This window comes from Callospermophilus lateralis, chromosome 10 (assembly GCF_048772815.1).
Source record: "Callospermophilus lateralis isolate mCalLat2 chromosome 10, mCalLat2.hap1, whole genome shotgun sequence".
Taxonomy (NCBI): Eukaryota; Metazoa; Chordata; class Mammalia; order Rodentia; family Sciuridae; genus Callospermophilus; species Callospermophilus lateralis.
Window position 1 is genome coordinate 72845658 of NC_135314.1, and position 20089 is coordinate 72865746.

The following is a 20089-nucleotide window of genomic DNA, read 5'->3' on the forward strand; positions in this document are numbered from 1 at the left end:
TCCCAAGTATTTTTAATTTATTTTATTTTGTTTATTTTGAGACAATCTTAAAAGTTGCCTAGGCTGGCCTGGAACTTGTTATCTTTCTACTTCTGCCTCTGGTGTAGCTGGGGTTACATGCGTGCCCAGTTAAGGTCTTTGAAGAAGTAAATTCATCAGCAAATCTAGTTATGGTCCTCACACTAGTTTATCATCCAGATAGGGCACTTCTGAGAAGAATGGGGGTGCTATTAAAAATATGCCATTCAGCTAGGTGTTGTGGTACAGGCCTGTAATGCCCATGACTCAGGAGGCTGAGACCAGAGAATTGCAAATTCAAGGCTGGCCTCAGCAAGGCTCTAAGCAACTTAGTGAGAACTTGTTTCAAAATTAAAAATAAAAAAGGTTGGAGACATACATCACTGGAAAGTTTCTCTGTGCTAAATCCCCAGTATCCCTCCTCTTGCACCCTCCTCCCACCCCACCCCCCCACCAGAAAAACTGGGAACTAAAACTATCATAGACAAAGCAAGGCACATGTTTACCTTTATTTTATTTTATTTTTTTAAGAGAGAGAGAGAGAGGTTTTTTTTTTTTTTAATATTTATTTTTCAGTTTCGGTGAACACAACATTTTGATTTTATTTTTATGTGGTGCTGAGGATCGAACCCAGCGCCCCACGCATGCCAGGAGAGTGCGTTACCACTTGAGGCACATCCCCAGCCCTATGTTTACCTTTAATATCAGTAAGTATCCTTCTGGCTTCATTTAGCTCACTGAAGGTAAAGGAATTTGTCATTTCCTTATATTTGTAATGATTTTCCAGATGTTCTGTTTGCTTAAGCAAGTAGAATTTTCCAAATTGCTTAACTCTAAGACAAAAACAAGCATTTTATCTGTCCATCTGTAACTTTTTCTATAGAGGACACTAAGGCTACTTGCTTATTTTCATTGAAACTGATACTACTCTGTCTTGATGTCACAAGGATCTTTATCATAAAAGACAAAGTCATAAAAGTTTATGAGAGACTATTGTATAATACATAGTGAATTATTTTTATAAAGGTAACATTGTTGAAAATGTAATTTTGAGTTGTATTCCACCTAAGAAGGAAGGAAATAAGACCTCTTTCATACTTCTGCATATTGTATCCCTTAACAAAGTATGTTTGGACACTTAAAGTATAATACTTTATTTATGTTTAATTTGGTTTTCTCAATTTTTTTCATAGTTGATATAAAATCAGTTTCAGGATTCACTGGGTTATCTTTTATATGCTAAAATATTTAAATTGTAACAATTTCTACTTATTTGTGCAAATATTTTTTCTGTGATTTTATTCTTTTCAAGAGTCTGATTAAATGCCTGGTAAATATGATAAAACCATTTATATTTGTTTTTTCTTTGTAAAATAGTAGAGAATTTGTAATTTTAATAGTTACAAATTATGTGCAGACTTTGTCGTTCTACTTTGATGAAAATAAGAATAAAAATACAACTAACTTTTCCCAAGTGCATAAAATTATATAATATATGCTTTCAATTTATATTCAAAAATCATTAGGCAAAGAAATTGTTTAAATCTCATCTTATTCTTATATTTAAGGAAAAGAGGAATTTATCCTTATATTTTAAATATTTTTATAATTTTAATATTTTTAATACTTTTAGTTGTAAATGGACACAATAACTTTATTTTATTTATTTATTTTTAATTGTGGTTGTTTTATTGTTTGTTTTGTTTGTTTTAGTTCTGGGGATCAGACCTGGGGCCTCACACATGCTAGGCAAGTGCTCTACCACTGAACTCTACCCATAGCCATATTCTTTCATTGTTGATGTCAGGTTGTGGATAGAGCTTGACATAAAATCTACCAGAGAAGAAATGAAGAAGATGTAGTACATTTGTTGATAAACCCCTGATTGCAATCAGACTACCCTCAATGATCAGACTTCTGAGTACCTGAGGTTTCAAGTGCAAATAACCACAAGTTTATTCTCTACTGTTGAAATAATTTCTAAAGAACTTATGTTTATTTACCATTACTGTGTGCCATTAGGCATTTAAACCTGAAAAGTCCTAGAAGTTATATGGACTCATCCATCATTTTATAAGAGAGACCACTGAAGACTTAAATTTTAAAAATCTGTGGCAGAAACTGGGGATATAACTCAGTGGTCTGTTTGCCTAGCCTACACAGTGTCCAGGGTTTGATACCCAGGACTGCAAAACCAATAAATAAATTGGTGATGGATGAGCTAGGAATGTGGCAGATGTCTGCAGGCTTAGCAGCCCAGGAAGCTGAGGCAGTTGGATAATTTGAGGCCAGTGTGGGCAACATAGAAAGGCCTTGTCTAAAAAAAAAAAAAACAACCAAAAAACAAAGATTATTGGGAAAGAAAGGACTTAATAAGATATTATTTAATGATGTCTATAGATGAAATCAGACTGTGGGAGGGGATCTTCTTACTAATTAAGGTATTAAATTTTCTGAATTTTGCATATGATAGAATTTTTTTTAAATAAATGTTAAGTATTGCAGGGTCTTTGGCTGAATACTACAGGCAGTGCTCAGGCCACAACTACTACTGTAATGATTCTGTGTGAACTACTGCATGGGACTTTCCGGGACCATTTAATTGATACCTATTTGCTTGTGTTTCGTGTTTACAGGCATTAGAGTTTTTACATGACAATCATGTGATTCACCAGGACATAAAAAGTGACAGTGTGCTCTTGGGAATGGAAGGAGAAGTTAAACTTAGTGAGTAACAAGTGAAGAAAAAACATTCATTATTTATTTTTTTATTATACTTCCCTCCCTTTTAATTTAAAAAAATCCCTCACTGTTAATATTTTTGAAAATAATATATGGAAGGGGAAAGAATCTCGTGGTAAAAAACTATGAACTGAAAACTGGACTGTGCCTAGGACTGTCATAGTGTTGATGCTATATTAAAGATTTCAAGTTGAATTTGTTTCTTCCATCTGTTACACTGTTTTATCTCTTCAGCATTCTCTGTTTTGTACAGTATAGCCTAATCGGGAGATGGCTGAAATCCTGCCATGCCCTCTGGAGGATGTAAGCAGAGCTATTAAAGTACATCCTCTAAAGGTTACTCAATCAGGTCATCAAAATATAAAATTCTATTTTTAAATTATCTTAATGATCAAATTAGAAATAGATAATCACATACATTTTTGGTGGAGACACATGAACATGGAATTAGACTTTTTTGGATAAAATTTTATGATTGCCACTTACTAGATGCATGATCTTAGATGAATTAACTAAATATATATATATATACGCCTTGGTTACCCTATTTGTAAATGAGAATAATTTCAATAGTAAGCATAGATGGGGCTGGGCTTAGTGGGGCATGCCTGTAATCCAAGTGGTTTGGAAGACTGAAGCAGGAGAATCACAAGTTCAAAGCCAGCCTTAGAAACTTAATGAGGCCGTACGCAATTTATTGAGACCTTATCTGAAAATCAAAAATTAAAAGGTCTACAGATGTGGCTCAGTGGTTAGGCAATCCTAAATTTAATTCTTTGTTTATCCCCCCCCAAAAAAATTTAAAAACATATTTGGGGCAGGGGTTACAGGTCATGTTATAGCACTCACCTAGTATGCAAATGATCCTCAGTTTAATTTCCCAGCACCACAAAAACTAAATAAATAAATTTTAAAATAAATTAACCAAGCCAGGCTCAGTGGTGCACATCTGTATCCCAGGAGTTCTGGAGGCTAAGTCAGGAGGATTGCAAGTTCAAAGCCAGCCTCAGCAACTTAGCAAGGTCCTAAATCAACTTAGTAAGATCCTGTCTCTAGATAAAATATTTAAAAAGCCTGGGGATGTGACTTGGTGGTTAAGCATCAGTATCAAAAAAAAAAAAAAAAAAAAAAAAGATAAATTACCCAGAACAAATTTTTAAAAATTACCTATCATGGGGTCACGAGGATTGGATAGTTTCTCAAGGTACTTGGAATGGTACCTGGCTTTTATAAACACTCATTTTCATTATAAATATTATTTTACCTAACAGTTTTCAGTATTCGCTCCTATAGAATTACTATAAATATATGCACCTCAATTAGTAAAAAGATATTCTCTGCAATATGGTAAAGACATTTAAAACTAACTTAAATGTCAAACAGTAAAGGAATGGTAATTTGATATGTTTGTACTCTACAATATATGATAGTTTTTAAAATGAGGCATATAAATCTACTAATACCGAAGGATCTCTTAAATAAACAGTTTAAAAAATATCCTAGTTAGGTAAAACAAACCAAGCAGTTCATAAGTTTTATTCATTCTTATGTAAATACAAAACAGTCTAAAGCTTACAGACCTGATACTAGTAGTTACATAAGTAGTTGAATGGCTTTAACAGTAGAAGGGAAGAAAAGATTGTAAATTCTGATTCTGACTTTTCTACAAAATTAACATCAAGTACTAAAGTAGGTTTTTGTTTCTACAGATAGTTGGGGTAGATTCATGCTAATGAGTATTTTGTCAGTACTACTGTACTCAACTGTGTTCTTGTTCTAAGCTCTCTGCTATGTTGTATGCTTAGGGATTTAGCTTCTTTTTGTTTTATTCTAAGCAGTATCTTCACTTTTGTCTGAGTCACTGCATTTAGGTTTGGTGTCTAACTTTGATCATTTCCCTCACTTTTTGGATTTCTTTAACTAAAATTTTTTAGAGTAAAATGTGTTAAGAATAAAAGCCCTCCCACTAATTTGCACTCCATTGGAGGAAGAAAAAGCAAAAAGTGGCAGTATATAATGTCATCAAAATATTTTAATCCATCTTGATTACTTTATTATTAATTTCTTTTAAAAAAGGAGCCTGAATAGTGCACATGTAATTATTGCATCTGAGATGAACTCTTTTGTAAAACCATCTCTAGAAGCTATTAATTCTAGACATTTTGTTTTTGTTCCTTAGCCAACTTCACATTTGTGCTCAGATCACTCCTGAGCAGAATAAACATACTACCATGGTTGGAACACCTTACTGGATGGCACCAGAAATGGTTACACAGAAAGCTTATGACCCTAAAGTTGACATTTGGTCCCTGGGTATCATGGCTATTAAAATGCTTGAAGGAGACCCTCCATACATGAAGGAAGATCCTTCACGGGTAAGACCAGTTTAACACCAGCTTTACTATAAAAAAAAAAAGAAATGCTTTCCTTAATGCATAGTTAGAACTTCCTTGTGTTGTTCATTGGCCAAGACTTTAGAATCAAAACTGGATAAAACCTAACCTCTGCCCTTACTTTGTATCTACAATTACACTGCTTCTGAGTTAGAGAGCTGATAGTGTTAGCTGATGAGTGTAGATTTTTATTAGTCAGCTGTATGGTTTCTTGTTTGGGGTATAAGTAAGAATATACTCAGCTTTCTACACCTGTAATTCCAGGGACTTGGGAGGTTGAGGTAGGATGATTGCAAGTTCGAGGTCTGGGCAACTTCACGAAACTCCATCTCAAATTTAAAAGGCTGTGGAGGAAGCTTAGAGGTAGAACACCCCTGAGTTCAATTCTTAGTATTACAAAAATTAAAATGAAAAAAAGATTGGAATCCTCATATATTGCATGTTGTACTGCTTTAGAAACAATTTGACGGTTCCTCAGAAAGTTAATATTGCATTACCATGTGACCTAGCAATTCCACTACTAGGTATATGTCAAGAAAATTAAAAGCATGTGTCTGTGCAGTGGAAGACAGAGCTCAATGGTAGAGTTCCTGGCATGCACAAGGCCCTGGCTTCGGTCCCCAGAACTGCCAAAAGGAAAAGGGCATAAAAGAAACATGCCCAAACAAAACACGCACAGAGTGTTGATAGCAGTATTATTTACAGTAGCAAAAAATGGAAACAACCCAATTATCTGTTCACCTGATGAACAGTGGAATATTATTTGGCCATAAGAGGGAAGGAAGTACTGATACATGTACAACATTGACCCTTGAAAATCTTATACTAAGGAAAAAGGCTAGACAACAGAGGGATTTAGTTTTGGATATTCTTTGCTGAATGTTTTGTACCATGTTGCCAAAGATTCCAGTTCAAGTAAGCAGTTAAAATAGTTTAAATAAATAATTTAGAAATCTTTTCAGAACAATTTTCAAAACCTTCTATTTTTATATATTTATTTAGCCAATATTTTGTTTAGTACCTGCCTTGTGCTAGGCAGTGTTTAAGTTGCTGCCTAGAGAACCAACAAAAATTCCTGCTCTTGTAGAACCTACATTCTAGTGGAAGGAGAGAAAGAATAAGGTGAATCAGAATAATACATTAAACAATGGATCCTTTAAATGCTGGACTGGCAAGGAGAGAGAGGGAGGCATGGGAGTCAGGGGTTTGCTTTTAAAAGGGTGCTTTTGGAGGGCTTACTGCAGTGACATTTGGACACAGGATGGAAGATCCTGGTGCTTGTTTACTTAGGGAAGGGCATGCCAAGCAGAAGAAACAGCGATTACAAAAGCCCTTAAGCAAGAATGTTCCTGGTGCACTCAAAAATCTTGAAGGAATTTAGCAGAGTCAGAGGGCATTGAGCAAACAATAGGCAATAAGGTAGCCAATGAAATGAGGCCCTATGTAGTGCTCTGTGGGGATTCTGACTTTTTATCAAAGATGGGGAAACCATTGGAAAGTTTTGAGCAGAGGCATAAAATAGTCTTACTTAAATTTTAACAGGCTTACTCTGGTCACTTTGTTAAGAGGAGACTCTCAAGGAAGGCAAAGGCAGAAGCAGAAAGGCCAATTAGGAAGCTGTTGCAATAATTCAGGCAAGAAATGACAGTAATGTAGACCAGGATGTTATCAGTGGAGATGATAAAACAAATAGCTAGATCCTGGATTTTTTTTTTGAAAGGAGAGTCTATGTAAAAGAAGAGTTGAGGATAGTTCCAAGAGTTTAGCCTAAGCAAAGGGAAAGATGAAATTGAAGTTTACCTTAGTTGAGAGAGGAAAGACTGCCGAAAGAGGAGAGGAGTTGGGATTATAGGTGGGAGTTCAGTTGACAACAGTTTAACATGTTTGAGGCATGTTAAGGTTAAGATACCTAGTAAGATATTCAAGTGGATATGTTGATGAGGCTGCTGGGTATGCCAGCCTGGAACCCAGGTTAAAGATATAAAACTGAGGCTCCTTGGCTACAGATATTTTCTAAAGCTACAAGGCAGGATGAGGTCCAGACAAAATTTTAGCTGGCACACTGACACAGTCCATAACTAAGTGTTGATGAGGCAGACCAGCAAGGAGACTAAGAAGGAATGACTGGAAAGGTAGATAAAACTAGATAAAGATATGCCCTGAAGTCTCTATGCAGAAACTAAGGGAGAGATCAGCTTGGCAGAAACTATAATTATGTCAATATAGATAAAAAGACTGAGACTTGGTCAATTTATGTAATGTTGGTGAAAACTTGATGAATGGGGACATCTGCTTTCTGTCAAAATGAAATAACAGGTTAACCCTTTTTGGCTGAAACAACTCCCCAAAACTAGATTATATAAAACAGTGGTTTTCAAGACACTGCATCAGACAATGAAGGTAGGCAATGATGTATGAAAGTGAGTAACAACTGAAGTGAACCCCATGACTGGCCCAATTTCCAGTCCATGTGCAGAGAGGGATGACCCTGATGGGACATTGCTGGAAAAGTTGTGAAAGGAGGAAAGATGGACTCTCAAGATCTGTGTAGCGCCCCCCAGCCCCTTAAGCATTCAACAGAGATTGGTGTGGAGAGCCAATGTAAGGACTAAGATATAACTATCTGACAAGATTGGGAAGAACCAGGCAGAGGTATAGTTCAGTGGTAGAGGGCTTGCCTAACACATGCGCAAGGCCCGCAGTTCAATTTCCATCAACTAGAACAAACACTGGGGCTGGGTGTGATGGTGCACACCCATAGTCCCAGCCAGTTGGAAGGCTGGTGACCATTTGAGCTCAAGTCTGGGCAACATATTGAGATCCCCAGCTCAGAAAAACAAGATTGAAAAGAGTAATGCCTGCCCCGTGTGTAAGCTTGGGAATAGTGCCTGTTTCTCTCAGCCACCATGGAAAAAACCTTATCATTCACAAGATATTGAGTAGAAGACTCATCATAAGTGTCTTGTCTCAATGATGGAAAATAATTACCATTAAATTAAATGTTACTTCAGTTTCACGTAACACATCTTACAAATAAGACCCAAATAGCTTAAAACTTCACCCAAGAACAAAGCTCAAGAATATTTATAGGGCCACAACCATGGTTATACTCAGGCCTCAGAAGAGGCTTGTCTTCAGCATCCTCTGCTGTGGATCTGATTGGATCCAGTGAAACCAGTTAAATACCATATGTCGTCAACTATCAGTAGATCCAGAAGCTAATCAAAGATGGCATGTTCATCCACAAGTTTGTGACTGTCCATTCCCGGGCTCAATCTGGAAGAACACCTTGGCCTTCAGGAAGGGGAGTTATATAGGTTAGAAAAGGTAATCTGAAAGAGAGGGTGTGAATTGTGTACCAGCTGCTCACAAGATACCATGAATCTAAGGAGCTTGCCACTTGTACCAGATCCTGAACCTGAAGATAAATAAACATGGCCAAAACCAAAGCAGATTCTCATGGAACATATCCACAAGCTGAAGGCAGACAAAACCTGTGAGAATCTTGACTGACGTGGCTGAGGCCCACAGGTTGGAAACTAGGGAAGCCGACAAGCTCTGTGAAGAGCACCTCCAGGTCAAGAAAGGAGGAGAAGATCATCAAGACTGTCCAAAGATGAAGAGACCCAGCAATAAAATTTTACCTCCTGTGTGGTCTCCATAGTTACACACATTGGTCATTCAAATAAAAGAAGCCTTGATCCACCTGGAAAAAAGTAAGAGAATATTTATAGGAATCCAGAAGTGGCCAGGACCCAACAGGCACTGAGACATACATTCAGAAAGACAAGGGGTAGGAAAACATAGTCCATCATGAAGACTAGAACTGGCACAGATAAAAGAATTAGAGCACAGGGTCATTAAAATAATTTTTATAATTATGTTCCAGGTATTAAAAAGTCAGACATTTGGAAGGCATATTTTTAAAAGACCCAAATTAAACTTAGTCATGTGTTGTGGTTTGGGTATGAAGTGTCCCTGAAAAGCTCCTGTGTTAATGCAGGAATATTTGTAAGTGAAATGATAGGACTGTGACAGTCCTAACCCTATCAGTCTATCCTAGTTTGAATAAACAAGGTGGAAACTGTAGGAGTGTGGCTGGAGGAGATGGGTCACTGGAGGCTGCCCTCAAAGCATTTGTTTTCCCTGTGCCCTTTTTCCCTTTCTCCCTCTCCAGGCTTTCTGGCCCCCTTGAGCAGAGCAGCACTCCTCCATCATGCCCTTCCTCCATGATGTTCTGCTTCAGGTTGAGCCCAGAGCAATGCCATCAGTGCACCATGGATTAAACCTCTGACACCGTGAGCCCAAATACCTGTCCCTCTAAGGTTTTCTTGTCAGGTATTTTGGTCACAGTGACACAAAACTGACTAACACATTATGGAAACTATAACATCTGATATTGGATTAATGGTAAATTATTATAGAAATAAAAACTAGTCACAGTGAAACGTAAAAATAGAAGTGAAAAAAGTTTAAGTGAAGTAGAATCAGTGAGCTGTGAGACAGTCTCAAGTCTTTTAGTAACATGTAATAAAGTTCTGAAAGAAAAGGTCAACCCCAAAATCTATCTTTCAAAAGCTAAATAACAGTTTTCTCAAACACATTACAGTTGGAAGTACTTCTAACTATATGGTTAAATATATAATTTTTGTTATGTAAGTAGCTTTAAAAGATAAAACTGTTTAAATAAAAATAATAACAGTGGAGGCAGGAGATAATGCATATGTAAAATGACAACAGAAGAATCAGGGCCAAGGAGAAAGAACACTAAGATTCTTATCCTGTGTGACATGGGGCATCACTTGATGGTAGAGTGTGGTCATTGAAAGATGAAAACATTGAATAATAAAAGACAAAGTTGTACTTAATAAGCAAGGAAGATGTAGCAGTGGTAGAGCTAGTGTGTTCGTGTGTGTAAGGCTCTGAGTTCAATCCCTAGTGCCACAAAAATAAATAATTAAATGAAAAAGCCATCCAACAATGTGTATAAATACCAAAACATCACGTGGTACCCCATAAATACATAAAATTACTAATAGTCAACTAAAAGTATACATTTAATTTTTTTAACAAGGCCACATTGAGCGAGATATATCATAGGGGACAACTAAAAGAGCTCCTCCTAATAACCAAAGCTGGGACAATTGGAACAGCAAAACAAAGTAGTAAGGAATTGTAACTTGAAAGTTAAAATAAGTATCTATGAGTCCATGCTGATATAAAATATTGAATAAATAACTGGGAGAAGAGACAGGTCAATCACCTATACAGAAGAATTCTAAAAGTTTATGTGGATGCTCCACCCTGCAGGAAGTAGAGCGTAACTCAAGTATGGACTTCACATAGTGAGTTCCAGAGAATATAGTACGGGGAGGGAAAAGGAACTGCACAGTGGGAAAATTTAACAAGCCCTTGGCCAGGTGATTAGGTCAACATCGGCAGTCATAAATCATGTTGCTAATCGGTACCTTTAATATGATGCAATGAAAACAGTACTGATGCCACGCATGGTGGCCCAGCTATTGGGGGGCTGAGGCAAGAGGGTCACAAGTTGGAGGCCAGCCTCAGCAACTTAGTAAGGTCCTATCTCAAAATTAAAAATAAAAAGGGCTGGGGCTATAACTCAGTGGTAGAGAACTTCTGGGTTCACTCCCCAATACTGCAAAAGAAGAAAAAGAAAGAAAAGTCTGTGATCTTCCTCTTAAAAACCCATTTGATATAACCTTGAAAAAAAATGTCAGACACAGAGGGGAATCCTACAAAGTATGATATAGTACCTGACCAGTACTCCTCAGAACTGTCTAGAGTCATCAAAAACAGGGAAAGGCTGAGAAATTGTCAGCCAAGAGACATCTAAGGAGACATGACAACTAAATACATGTCTTAGAACAGGAAAGGATAGTAGGAGAGTAAATGGAATAGGGAAATCTAGCATGCTGCTGAAGGCACTAAGAGCCCACATGAGGTTAATGGATATCAATCTCGAGTGATACCAGTCATTGTAGGTGAGTTGTAGATCAGCTGCATGGATACAGGAAGGAATACAGTTTTAACCACATTTAGCTGAATAAATGCTGTAAAGCAAGTGGGAGAGGGACATGGAAGTGACATGTGAAAGGAATGATGGACACTAAAAGATCCATGGGATTTTAGGTCTCAGTGGAGTCATGGGATGGCTGACTTTGTAGTTCGAGGAGTACAAAAGATAGTAGGTGGAGCGCAACAAAAATTTAAGAGTTGCAGTTGCTGGCGTCTGTCCTGGCAGAGGGTAGGACATGGTGTATATGGTGAGAAAGGCTAGTGCATAAGCACATCAGAGAAGAAGACAAGGAACTCTAACATGCATCTCTGTAGCTATTGAAATAATGTGAATTATTTCAGGAGTAATAGTAGGGATAACAGTGCCAAGAGCTATGATCTTGAAGGAGTTGGTCGCGGGGTGGCCTGGGGTTTAGTAGATATTTAAAACAAGGAAAGGTAGATTCGTAGTCAAAAGTCTGCATTATAGAGGAAAAGACTTCAAAGAGCAATGGAAAAACCAAAGGACACTTGCTTCACCTCTAGACGGAAGTTGTGGGAGAAAAAAAGCCACCGCTAGAGAGCACCACTGGTGAAAGTAAGGAGAATGTTCAGAGCCACTTGGGCATTAGTTGGAGAAACTGGAGGGATGACTAGGAGTCCTGGCTACTTATGATCATTAAAATAAATGAAGGTAAAGAGAGTATAAGTGAGATGAATCTCAAGTAGAGAGACGACTGTGAGCAGGGGTAGGGGGATTGTTGATGGTTGGGGTGGTTAATACTTAGCTTCATTATTTTCTGAACTTCCATCTTTACCCTTTTGATGGAGATATAGATGCTTCCAATCATCTTGTGATTTTAACATGAAATTAATTGCTTTCTCAGGCATGATGTCTTAGAGTAAAATTAATTCAGGAGAAAATTTTGGTGACCTTGGGTTTGGCAGTGTTTTTAGGTACAATAGTAAAAGCACCATCCATGAAATAATAAATTGGACTTCCTTAAAATTCTAATCTTCTTAGGGCTGGGGTTGTAGCTTAATGATAGAATGCTTTCCTAGCATGGGTAAGGCACGGCGTTTGATCCTCAGCACCACATTAAAAATAAATAAGATCTTCTGGACTGGTGATGTAGCTTAGTGGTAGAGCTTCTGCCTAGCATATATGAGGGTCTGGAATCCTAATCCCTGAAAAAAAAAAGGAGGGAGGGGCAAAAATAACTAAATAAACAACTCACTAAAGAAGATACATAGGTGGCAAATAAGCACATGGACAGAACTAAACATGCATGAGTGAGGGGATTGCTAAATTAACATTGAGATACCACTGCATACCTGTTAGAATGCTCAAGTTCAAAAAATCTGAGGGAGGATGTAAAGCAACAGGAACACTCATTCACTGCTACTGAGATGCTCCACTCCAGAAACAACTTTTCTGTTTCTTACAAAACTAAACATGTCCTTACCACATAACCCAGCAATGTTTTCCTAGGTATTTACCCAAATGCATTGAAACATGCAAAAAACCTATGCAAAAATGCTTATAGCATCTTTATTCACAATTGCCAAATCTGGAACCAAGATGTCATTCAAAAAGTGAATGTAAGGGCTGTATGTATTAGTGGTAAAGCACATGTAGCATGCTTAGGCTCTGGTATCCATTCCCAGCACCACAAAATAAATGAAAGAAAATAAAATGTACATGATACATCTATACAACAAAATATTTGCATTGATAAAAACTGAGCTATCAGAACACACACAAAAAAACATGAAGAAATTTATCTTATTTACTTATTTATTTATTAAAGGGTAAAAGCATGGAAAATTTATTACATGCCTATGGCATGGGCATATTAGACTCTGAATGATCTTTAAAAGCCTATTGCTTAGTGAAGAAAATCATTCTAAAAAGGATAGATGCTGTACAATTTCAAGTATAGAGCGTGGGCTGGAAGTGTTCATCAGTTGTAGTGTGCTTGCCTAGCATGACTGATAACCCTGAGTTCTATCCATAGCACCACAAAAAAAATCAAAATGTAAATAAGTTTAGACATCTGAAGTATGAAGAGATTTTTAAAAATCAGTGATTGCAGGGATTCAGGAGTGTGGAGAGAATGAATAGTAGGTTTTTAGGCCAGTGACTTTATTCAGTATGATATTATAATGGTAGACACATGACAAAATTCATTTTTCACAACCCACAGCATTATAGAATACAATACAAAGAGTTAACTCTAAACTGTGAACTTTTGATTAATAGAAGTATATCCGTATTTGTTTATTTGTGGTAGAGTATTTGCCTAGCATGCACAACTCCCCAGGGTTCAAGCACCAGCACCACACACACACACACACACACACACAGTATTTATATATATACATGTATATATCATTTGTTTTTTTTTTTTTTGGCGGGGGGTTAAATTTTATTTTTATTTTTATTTTTTTTCTTTATTATTTTTTTTTAAATTAATTTTTATTGTAGGTTGTTCAAAACATTACGTAGTTCTTGTTATATCATATTTCACACTTTGATTCAAGTGGGATATAAGCTCCCATTTTTACCCCATATACAGATTGCAGAATCACATCAGTTGCAGAACCATTGATTTACATATTGCCATTCTGGTGTCTGTTGTTATCATTTGTAATAAGTATACTATATTGTAATGAAAGATATTAATAATAATAAAATGAAGTGGTAATATAAAAACATTTTAGGATCCACATTTTGAGATCAAGTATGCGTTTGGAAAATACATGTGCAAGGCTATATAGTTGTCTTTTCAGTGTTAAAGAAGGTCAGTGAGATCCAGGGTTGTGCCTCAGTGGTAGAGTGCTTGCCTAGCATTCGTGAGGCACTGGGTTCAATCCCCAGCACCACGTACAAAATAAATGAATAAAATAAAGTTATTGAGTCCATCTATAACTTATTTTTTTTTAAAAGATGGTCAGTGAGAGCCATTAAATTTTTCCTCTTGTCTCACAAGGCAACTCAGCTGTGGTCTGTATTGTCTGCTTAATTTCAAAACCTAAAACTTCTACTAAAATCATAAATTAAAAATAATTTAATTTAGAGTAATAATAAACAATGAAAGAATATAAAGATTTATTTAAGGGGATTGGTTAAATTATGAAAACACCCATATGATAAGGCACTGTTCAATTTAGCCATTAGAATAATTTTACTATCAGTTATTAGGATGAAGCTGGCATATAGCTAGTTAAGAAAAAGAGTTTCAGTATATTCAAATTGCTTTGAAATGTGACTTTTTAAAAGCTGCAGATGTTTAACAGGGTAGACACACATTGATAGTATGATTGTCATCAATTTTCTTTATACTTTTATGTACCATAGATGGGGTTTTTGTTATTATTATTTTGTTTTCTTTAAGCAAGAAGTGTTGCATTTATAGTTCAACATAGAAAAGATGAAGCTGCCAGGCCTAGTGGCACACACCTGAAATCTCAGCTTTGGAGAGATGGAGGCAAGAAGATCCCAATTTTGAGGCCTGCCTGGGCAACTTAGAGATACTGTCTCAAAATAAAATGAAAAGTGGGCTGGGGCATAGTTCAGTGGTAGAGCACTTACTTGCCTAGCATATGCCTGGGTTCAATTCCTATACCACACCACACCCTCCCCCCAACCAAAAAAAAAAGAGAGAGAGAGAGAGAAAAGAATAAGTAAAGGAAGGAAAAGAGGAAGGATAAATCCAAACAGATACAGATAATAATAACTTCACTTTACTCATTTTAGTATTTATGGTGATTATCTTTGAAGTATTACAAGGAACTGGAGATATTTTTCAGTGGTAGATATTTCCCAGCATGCACAAGGCCCTGAGTTTGATAACACTATCACAAAGGGAAAAAAAAAGTGTTCTATAAAATACATTCTAACTTTGTTAAGTTACCTTAAGAAGATTGTGAATGTCTTATCCAATGGTTGCACACGTGTAATCCCAGTGACTCTGGAGGCTAAAGGAGGATCACACAATTGAGGCCAGCCTGGACAATTTGGTGAGACCTTGTCTCAAAGATAAAAAATAATAATAAAAAAGAAGGGGTTATGCGTGTAGCTCACTGGTAAAACAATACTGACTTCAACCCTCAGTACCCCACTCCCTGCCACCCCAAAATAGAATGTCACAGATGCTGTTCAATTTTCAGGCCCTATATCTGATCGCCACACATGGAAAGCCGGAACTGCCAAACCCAGAAAAAGTTTCACCTGTGTTTCAAGATTTCTTAAATCAACACTTGGAAATCAATGTAAAGGAAAGGGGTTCAGCCAAGGAATTATTACAGGTAAATTTGGAAATGATGCCATTTTGGGGAAATGTTGACTCTTTTTGAATACACAAGAAAAAGTTTTCATTTCACTATTCATTGATCACTACCAGTAAGGCAGCTGCTACATTTTAGGGTTTCATCTTCCAGGAATAAAAGTTTAATATCGTGATAGTAAGTTTTTGTATGTTATTAAATACCATATACATTCAATGCTGGTGTAAGTGTATTTATGGGCTGTTTGTAGATTTTTGGAAAGTAGAAAAACTAAATCAACTCTGTTTTCAACTATGAAAATTATGGACTGATTATGAAGGGTTTGGGCAGGTATTAAAATACGTATTTTAAGTAAATTGTATTCATAAGTAGTCTTCAGAGCTTAGTTTAAAGAAAATATTTTGCTTATAAATTGTGCACTTGTTTGTCCCCTCTTTTTGGCAGCACCCATTCCTGACTTTGGCAAAACCGTTGTGTAGTTTGACACCTCAAATCCTTGCCGCTCTAGAAGTAATGAAGAGAGAAAAATGATAATGTCATTGAGAAGAATTAATATTCTTTTTCCACTTCCTAAAAAGAAAATTTTAAACAAATTTAATAAAGTGTTATTTGTTGTAAAAGATGTGTAACTTAAAAGTTGCCATTTTAGCCATGTTAAGTGGACAACTCAGTGGTATTAATTACACTCACAATGTTGTATGACCTTCTGTTTCTAGAACAGTTGTGTCATACCAAATAGAAGCTCTGCCACCATTAAGTCATAATTCCCATTCCTCCTCTTCCGCACCCTGGACACCACCATTCTTGTGGGGTTTTTTTTCTTTTCTTCTCCTTGTTCTAATTATTCATGACTAGAATGCACTTGTGACACATCAGACATAAATGGAGTATAACATCTCATTTTGTGCATTGGACATGATGTAGAAACATATTGGTCATGTATTCATGTACTATGCACATAGGGTAATAATGTCCAATTCATTCTACTATTCTTTTTACCCCCATACCCTCCCCTCCCTTCACTCCCCTCCTCTATCTAATCCAAAGTACCTTTGTTCTTCCCTAGTCACCCCCTAATTGTAAATTAGTGTCCACATATCAGGGAAAACATTTGGCCTTTGGTTTTCTGGGATTAAATTATTTTGTTTAGCATGATATTCTACAGGTCCATCCATTTACCTACAAATGCCATCATTTTATTCTTCTTTAATGCTGAGTAATATTTCATTTGTAGATAAATCACATTTTCTTTATCCATTCATCTGTTGAAAGACGCCTAGGTTGGTTACATGGTTTAACTACTGTGAGCAGAGATGCTATAAATATTGATATGGCTGTGTCACTGTACTATGCTGATTTTAAGGGTTTTTTTTTTTTTCTTTTTTTTTTGAATAGACAGGGGAGTGGGATAATTGGATCAAATGGTGGTTTCTTTCCAAATTTTCTTTGGAATCTCTATACTGCTTTCCATAATGGTTACACCAATTTGCAGTCCCACCAATAATTTATGAGTGTCCCTTTGCCCTCACATCCTTGCCAACACTTATTGTTCCTTGTATACTTCATAAATGACATGATGACAGAAATGATGAAACCTTAAAGTAGATTTGATTTTTCATTTCTCTAATTGCTAGAGATTAGAGATGTTGAACATTTTTTTTCATTTATTTGTTGATAAATTGTATTTGTATTTGTTCTTCCAAGAAGTGTCTGTTCAGTTCCTTAGGCCATTTATTCATTGGGTTATTTGGTGAGGGTTTTTTGTTTGTTTGTTTGTTTGTTTGTTTTTTGGGGGGGGGGTTTAGTTCTTTATATATCCTGAAAATAAATGCTCTGAGTGCACATGGCAAAGATTTTTCTCTCATTCTGTAGGCTGTCTCTTCACATGATTGTTTCATTTGCTGAGAAGAAGCTTTTTAGTTTGAAAACCCATCCCATGTATTGATTCTTGATTTTAACTTAAGATTCAGGGTTTTGTTAAGAAGTCATATCCTAAGCTGACATGGTGAAGAATTTGGCCTTATTTTTCTTTTGTTAGGTGCAGGGTCTCTGTTCTAGTGCCTGAGTCTTTGATCCACTTTGAGTTCAGTTTTGTGCTGGGAGATGGAATAGGGGTTTAATTTCATTTTGTTATATAGATTTCCAATTTCCCCAGCACCATTTGTTGAATAGGCTATCTTTTCTCCAGTGAATGTTTTTGGCGATTTTTATCTGAGATAATGTATTTATGTGGGTTTTTTTCTGTCTTCTATTCTGTACCATTGGTTTGTGTCTTGTTTTAGTGCCAATATCTTGCCATTTTTTTGTCACTAGAGCTCTGTTGTACAGTTTAAGTCTGGTATTGTGATGCTTCCTTCCTCATTCTTCTTGCTAAGGCTTGTTTGGTGTATTCTGGGTCTTTTATTTTTTCCAAATAAATTTCATGTTTGCTTTTTCTAGTCCTATAAAAAGAATTTTGTTGGGATTTTAATAGGAATTGTATTAAGTGTCTGTAATGCTTTTGATAGTATGGTAATTTTGACAATATCAATTTTGCCTCTTCAGGAGCATGGAGATCTTTCCATCTTCTAAGTTCTTATTCATTTTATTTAATGTTCTATAGTTTTTATTGTAGAGGATTTTCACCTCTTTTGTTAAATTGATTCCCAAGGTTGTTTAGTTGTTGTTGTTGTTTTGAGGTTATTGTGAATGGGGTAGTTTTTTCCTAATTTCTATTTCAGTAGATTCATCACTGATATATAGGAATGTGTTTGATATATGGGTGTTGATTTTATATCCTGCTACTTTGCTAAATTCATCTATTAGCTCTAGAAGTTTTCTGATAGAATTTTTTTGATCTTCTTAATAAAGAATCATATAATTGGCAAATAATGATAGTTTGAGTTTTTCTTTTCTTATTCAAGAACAACATTGAATAGAAGTGATGAAAGACGGCATACTTGTCTTATTCTAGTTCTTAGAGGGAATGCTTTCAATTTTTATCCATTCAGAATGATGTTGGCCTTTGGTTTAACATAGATTGCCCTTACAATGTGAGGTATATTTATACATAGCTTTTCTAGTGTTTTGAGCATGAAGTGGTGCTGTATTGTGTCAAATGCTTTTTGTGCATCCATTGAGATAATCAATGATTCATGTTTTGAAGTCTATTGATGTGATGAATTATATTTATTGATCTCTGTATGTTGAGTCAACATTTACATTCCTGGGATGAACCCCACATGATTATGGAGCACTATCTTTTTACTGTGTTTTCATATGCAATTTTCCAGGATTTTATTGAGAATTTTTACATCTATGTTCATTAGGGATATTGGTCTGAAATTTTCTTTCCTTGATATGTCTTTGGTTTTGGAAACAGGGTGATATATGCCTCATAGAATGAGTTTGGAAGGTTCATTCCTTTTGTATTTCCTGGAGTATTTTGAGGAGTACTGGTGTTAATTCTTCTTTGAAGGTCTTGTAGAACTCAACTGATAATCCATCTGGTCCTGGGATTTTCTTGATTGGTAGGCTTTTGATGGTGACTTCTATTCATTGCTTGAAATTGATCTGTTTAAATCATATATGTCTTCCTGATTTAGTTAGGGTAGATCAAATATCTATAAATTTGTTGATGTCTTCAAGATTTTCTATTTTATTGTAGTATAGATTTTCAACATTGTTTCTAATTACTTTCTGTATTTCAGTTGTATTCATGGAGATATTTAATTTTTCATTACATATTTTAATGTTTTGAATTTTCTCTCTTACTCTTCATTAGAGTGACTGTTTATCAATTGGATTTATTTTTTCAAAGAACCAACTTTTCATTTTGTCAATTTTTTGAATCATTTCTTTTGTTTCAATTTCATCTCTGATTTTAATTAATTCCTTTCTTACTCTGCTTTGGTATTGATTTAGTCCTCTTTTTCTAGGGCTTTTAGATGTAGTGTTAGGACTTTTATTCATCGACTTTTTAGTTTTAATGAATGAGCTCAATGCAATGAACTTTCTTCTTAGTACTGCCTTCATAGTGTCTCAGATATTTTGGTATATTGTGTTTCTGTTCTCATTTACCTCTAAGTATTTTTTAAATTTCATCATTGATTTATTCTTTTTTCATTCATCTTTAAATTGTGTGTTATTTAGTTTCCAGGTGTTAGTTAGCTTCTATTTTTTGTTTAATCATTAATTTCTAATTTCATTCCATTGTGATCTGATAGAATGCAAGATATTATCACCATTTTTTTTGTATTTACTATGAGTTGCTTTGTGTCATAAGATAATGGTCTATTTTAGAGAAGGATCTGAGAAGAAAGTGTATTTGCTCATTGATGGATGAAATATTCTATTTATATCTATTAAGTCTAAATTATTGATTGTATTATTTAGTTCTGTCATTTCTTAGTTTTTGTTTGAAAGATATGTCCAGCAGTGACAGGGGTGTGCTAAAATTAACCAGTATTATTGTTTGTGGTCTATTTGATTCTTGAATTTGAGAAAAATCTGATGTACATGGATGCTCCATTGTTTAGGGCAGAAATATTCATGATTGATTGTCTTGCTGTTATATAATTCACTTAAGCAGCATGTAATTTTTTTCTTTGTCCTGATTAACTTTTGCTTAACATTAACTTTACCTGATA

General features: G+C 35.6%; 1 protein-coding gene across 1 annotated transcript in view; it reads left to right on the forward strand.

Moving 5' to 3' along the window:
* Window positions 1-15992, forward strand: part of LOC143407865 (serine/threonine-protein kinase PAK 2-like) — a 33098-nt gene extending 17106 nt beyond the window's left edge. Inside the window, 4 exon segments of the mRNA XM_077110343.1 lie at window positions 2645-2749; window positions 4940-5135; window positions 15345-15482; window positions 15906-15992. Coding sequence (XP_076966458.1) covers window positions 2645-2749; window positions 4940-5135; window positions 15345-15482; window positions 15906-15992 — 526 coding nt within the window.
* Window positions 15993-20089: the final 4097 nt, after the last annotated feature.